Here is a 5,013-nt window from a genome sequence, read left to right on the forward strand (position 1 = left end):
CATATAAAATAATTTTATATTAACCATACATTAAAACTAAATTCTATAAATTAAAATAAAATAAATTAAAATTACTTATATATAAAGACATTTAATTAAATTCTCTTTTACGAAAATTTTATGAATCTCCTTGAAGCGGATATCTCAATCTCCAACTCCTTCTCCATTGATTAACGGGAATGAATCTCATCCGGTAGAAATTTTGTAGATTCTGGTTTTTTTTGGGTTATTGGACAATTTTTAATTTTATATACTCTAATGAATTGGACAATTTTTAATTCTAGATACAATACACATTCACATAATCTTTATATATTTATTAATTTTTTCTTTTCGATTGTAATTGATAATCTGAAACTTTTAAAATGAGGAGGGAACAGAATGCCGTGTGAGCTATGACTCATTGACTTTGGGGATTCCCGTTAACCTCGGTAATCTTCGCGGATGCCTTCTTGAAACGATGAATGAATATCAAAGAGTATTGGATTGATGCCTCTTTCTCCGCAACATGCGACGGTTTTCAGAGACATCCTCCACTGTACCCACCACACCAACCTCCGACGCGGCCATGCTCTCCACGCCCGAACCCTCCGTAACGGTTCTTTCTTCTCCTCCACTCACCTCGCCAACGCCATCCTCCTCCTCTACGCCAAGTCCGGCTTCCTTTCCAAAGCCACCCTCATCCTCCACTCCATCCCCACCACCACCAGAGACATTGTCTCATGGAACTCCCTCATCAATGCCCTCTCCAGGAACAAGTCTCACTCCTCCTCTGTTTTCTCACTCTTCCGCCTCATGACAAGAACTCATCACATGGAGCTCCCTAACGCCCACACCTTCGCCGGTGTCTTTACCGCCGTTGCCAACACCTCTGACTTCGTCGCTGGCCGTCAGACCCATGCCCTCGCCGTCAAGACGTCATGCCTTCGTGATGTTTATGTTGGGAGCTCGCTGCTTAACTTTTATTGCAAAATGGGTCTTGTACTTGATGCCCGCAAGGTGTTTGATACAATGCCTGTGAGGAACGAGGTTTCTTGGTCGACGGTGATTTCCGGATATGCTTCGTTAGAGATGGTTCATGAGGCTGTGGAGCTCTTTGGGGCCATGAATTGTGAAGAAGGGGAGGTTGTTAATGAGTTTGTGTTTACAAGTGTTCTTAGTGCGTTGACTAGGGGTGAGTTTGTGGACATTGGTAGGCAGGTTCATTCCCTTGCTATCAAGAAGGGGTTGCTTTCGGTTATCTCCGTGGGCAATGCTCTTGTGACCATGTATGCTAAGTGTGGGACCCTGGATGATGCGCTAAGGACGTTTTATTTGTGCGGGAAGAAGAATTCGATCACTTGGTCGGCCATGGTTACTGGTTATGCTCAGAGTGGGGATTCTGACAAGGCTCTGAGGTTGTTTTATGATATGCATCATTCTGGGGTGATGCCAAGTGAGTTTACTCTTGTGGGGGTGATCAATGCTTGCAGTGACCTTTGTGCTATTGCAGAAGGGAAACAAATGCATGGTTACTCAGTGAAGTTGGGGTATGAATTGCAGTTGTACGTTTTATCGGCTTTGGTGGACATGTATGCAAAATGTGGTAGCATAGAGGATGCTCGGAAGGGTTTCGAGTATATAGAACAGCCCGATGTTGTTCTCTGGACCTCTATCATAACAGGATATGCTCAAAATGGGGATTTTGAAGGTGCTCTGAATCTGTACTGCAATATGCAGATGGACGGAGTTGACCCCAACGAGCTAACTATGGCGAGTGTTCTTAAATCCTGTTCTAGTTTAGCTGCTTTAGATCAGGGGAAGCAAATGCATGCTCGCATTATTAAGTATGGTTTCAAATTAGAAGTTCCAATTGGAAGTGCTCTTTCTGCCATGTATGCTAAGTGCGGAAGTTTGGATGATGGGTACCGTATATTTTGGAGGATGCCTAACCGAGATGTAATTTCTTGGAATGCAATGATATCTGGACTGTCTCAAAATGGTCGTGGTAAAGAAGCCTTGGAGTTGTTTGAGATGATGTGCCAGGAGGGAACAAAGCCGGACACAGTCACATTTGTGAATCTTCTCTCTGCCTGCAGCCATATGGGTCTAGTGGATAGAGGCTGGGCTTATTTCAAAATGATGTCTGATAAATTCAGCATTGATCCAACAGTAGAGCATTATGCCTGCATGGTTGATATCTTGAGCCGTGCCGGTAAACTCAATGAAGCAAAGGAATTCATTGAAACAGCAACAATTGATCATGGTTTTTGTTTGTGGCGCATATTGTTAGGGGCCTGTAGGAACTATCGTAACTATGATATAGGTGTCTATGCTGGTGAGAAACTAATGGAGCTAGGCTCACCAGAATCATCTGCTTATGTATTGTTATCAAGCATATATATAGCTTTAGGAAAGAAGGATGATGTAGAACGTGTAAGGAGAATGATGAGTGACCGAGGGGTGACTAAAGAACCCGGGTGTAGTTGGATTGAGTTGAAGAACTTGGTTCATGTATTTGTTGTTGGAGATGATATGCATCCAAAGATTCATGAAATACGGTCACAGTTAAGGTTATTGACCAAATTGATGAAAGATGAAGGATATCAACCTCTTTCAGATCCATTGCCTGCAACTATCAGAAATGATTTGAAAGGTGTTACTTACACTTCTTATTTTTCCATTAATCCACATGCTCTACAACCAGTTTTATTATCTTTGAACCTATTTTTCCCATTCATTACTTACACGTCTTACTAGCTTTTATTCTACTTTTGAGTTTCTTAATTTGCGTTTTTTTTTCCATGTAGATCATGAAGACAGTGAAGGGATACCACTCATGGTTTGTTCTAGCATGTAACATGAATAGGAGGATGATCAACTGATTATTATTTAATTAGTCATTGCTCTTTCTCTGGTTAAATGCTGGCATGAATCAATGAATAGGAACCAGATAACGAAGCACCATCGTTCAATCAGATTCAGAGAGAAGTTTTGAAGGTTAGCATAGAGGATAACTAGCTTCATTTGCACTGAGCAAGTCATCACAGCTATCAAAATAGATATGGAGAAATGGAAGTCGTCCTTGAAATTGCTATGCACAATGTTGTCATAGGGGAATGAAGTAAATTTAAAATGTTTTCAGAGTTCTATACTTAGTCAACAATTTAAACAATCTTAGCTTTATTAGGTTCCTTTGATTAGTACAACGAGATTTTATTTTCATAAGTACTTTTAAATTTTATTAACATAGAAACCCTCAACCATAGACTTAATTTGGTTTATGTTGAGACCCCCAATCCATTATCTATGATTTTTATTAGGTTTAATTTTATTCTGCAATTTTAAGGTTATTTTACACTTTTAAAGGTTTAATTACTCTGTTGGTCACTATAGTTTCGTTTCGCAAAATTTATAATTAGGTCTTTATAATTTTTTCCTTTTTAATTGAGTACTTGTACCAATTTTTTTTTTTTTTAATTGGGTCTCTATACTTTTTCTCCTTTTATTTGGTCCCTACATCAATTTTTTTTAATTGAATTTCTATACAATTAAACTAATTACTGTCAAGAGGGATCTAATTAAAAAAAAATTAGTACAGGGATCAAATTAAAAAGAAAAAAAGTATAAGGACCTAATTGAAAATTTTGCAAAAATTATAGAGACCAACAGAGTAATTAAACTACTTTTAAATAACTACAACTTATATACGAGTTTTAACTTTGAAGATAGTTATGTCAATAGTACAACTGCAAAATTGTTGGACAGAGCTTCTTGAGAAATTTTATTGGGCTTGCACTTGCAGTGGCAAATCATGAGAAATTATGAACCAGAATTGCTTATTAATAGAGCTTTACAGTAGTGAGTATTACTGGCTTTTAGTTTCTGTCATTTTAATATACATTTTGACAAGAAAGTACAGGGATGTTAGTTAACATTAATGTGCTTCTTTGCTTCATGCAACCAGATATGGAATGAAGGCAAGCGAGAAAGAAGTGAGGACTTCAAAATGGAGTACAAATATTCTCATATTGCCTCTATAGTACAGAAGGATGGAACTGTGGTTCTCTGATTGTATTATTGAACCATATAAACAAGTTGATGAGAAATGTATCACTGATAACAAGTTTGCTATGTCTGTTTTTTCTTTTTTGGTGTAATTAACTGAACGTTCATCTGCTAAGTGCTAACTAACATTATGCTGCTTTCCGCCATCTTTCAGAGGAATAAGATTTGTGACCGATGCTGTCATGACTCATGAACACACTTGTTTTTCAGTCCTCCTGTCATCATTACTCAGAACTTGTTAAAAAAATATTTTCCTTCGTTAATATGGAAATCACCATATTAAATCATCTGTGAGTAAAACACCCATGCCTGTGCAATATCAATTAATTTATGGGTTGGTTTTTTCCTTTTACAACCTGCGGAAAACTGACATGTGTTTTTCATAGATGGGTCTTAGGCATTGATGAGTGGCTCTAGTACAAGTGAACCTGTTGTTATGTTATGTACACATGAAGAACCTGGATATTTTATTAAAAAATATTATATTTATATTAAAATTAGTTATCATGTATTAATATATACATATACTATTTAATTTATTTTTAATATGTATTTTATATTTTAATATATATTTTATATTAGTAGATAAATATATAATTTATATTATAATATATATTTTATATTAATTTTAGTGACTAATTTTAGTATATACTTAACATAATTATTTTTTAGTAGAATAAATTACAATTTATTATTATAAAAAATTAATTAATATTTGAGCATTAATAATTTAAATTAAATTAGTATTCACCAATAACTATCAAAATTACATAAATTAATTAATAATCATAGATAGTGAATATATTTAAATGTTAATCCTAATTTTTAAAATTTTAAAATTTGAAATTAAATAATTAATTCATAATTTAATTTTTAATTTTAATTTTACTTTTTTTTAATCCATTGCTCATATTGTTTCTCCATAGTCCATACTTCTTCAAAATAAATTAGGATAATTTATATTTA

The 5,013-nt window shown here is 35.3% G+C and overlaps 1 protein-coding gene across 4 annotated transcripts; it reads left to right on the forward strand.

Moving 5' to 3' along the window:
- Positions 1-365: 365 nt before the first annotated feature.
- Positions 366-4,341, forward strand: LOC107465829 (pentatricopeptide repeat-containing protein At2g33680). 4 transcript variants are annotated; one of them, XR_002370036.2, is made up of 4 exons: positions 366-2,635; positions 2,790-2,979; positions 3,748-3,840; positions 3,947-4,341. XR_002370036.2 is itself a non-coding variant. In XM_016084825.3 (2 exons), the coding sequence occupies exons 1-2, from the start codon at positions 490-492 to the stop codon at positions 2,837-2,839; spliced, it is 2,196 nt and encodes a 731-aa protein (XP_015940311.1). In that variant the 5' UTR covers positions 366-489; the 3' UTR covers positions 2,840-3,305. The 4 variants fall into 4 exon arrangements, 1 of the variants encoding a protein (XP_015940311.1); XR_001587539.3 differs by having other exon boundaries at positions 3,785-3,840; positions 3,947-4,340; XR_001587543.3 differs by lacking the exon at positions 3,748-3,840 and having other exon boundaries at positions 3,947-4,340.
- Positions 4,342-5,013: the final 672 nt, after the last annotated feature.

The sequence above is a fragment of the Arachis duranensis genome, chromosome 1 (genome assembly GCF_000817695.3).
Source record: "Arachis duranensis cultivar V14167 chromosome 1, aradu.V14167.gnm2.J7QH, whole genome shotgun sequence".
In the NCBI taxonomy this organism is placed as follows: Eukaryota; Viridiplantae; Streptophyta; class Magnoliopsida; order Fabales; family Fabaceae; genus Arachis; species Arachis duranensis.

What these genes read in the sequence shown, in the direction of transcription:
- LOC107465829 (XM_016084825.3), top strand. Translation starts at nt 490, where the DNA reads ATGCCTCTTTCTCCGCAACATGCGACGGTTTTCAGAGACATCCTCCAC. An exon ending in TATCAGAAATGATTTGAAAG is followed by an intron (nt 2,636 to 2,789) that starts GTGTTACTTACA and finishes TTTTCCATGTAG; the next exon opens with ATCATGAAGACAGTGAAGGG.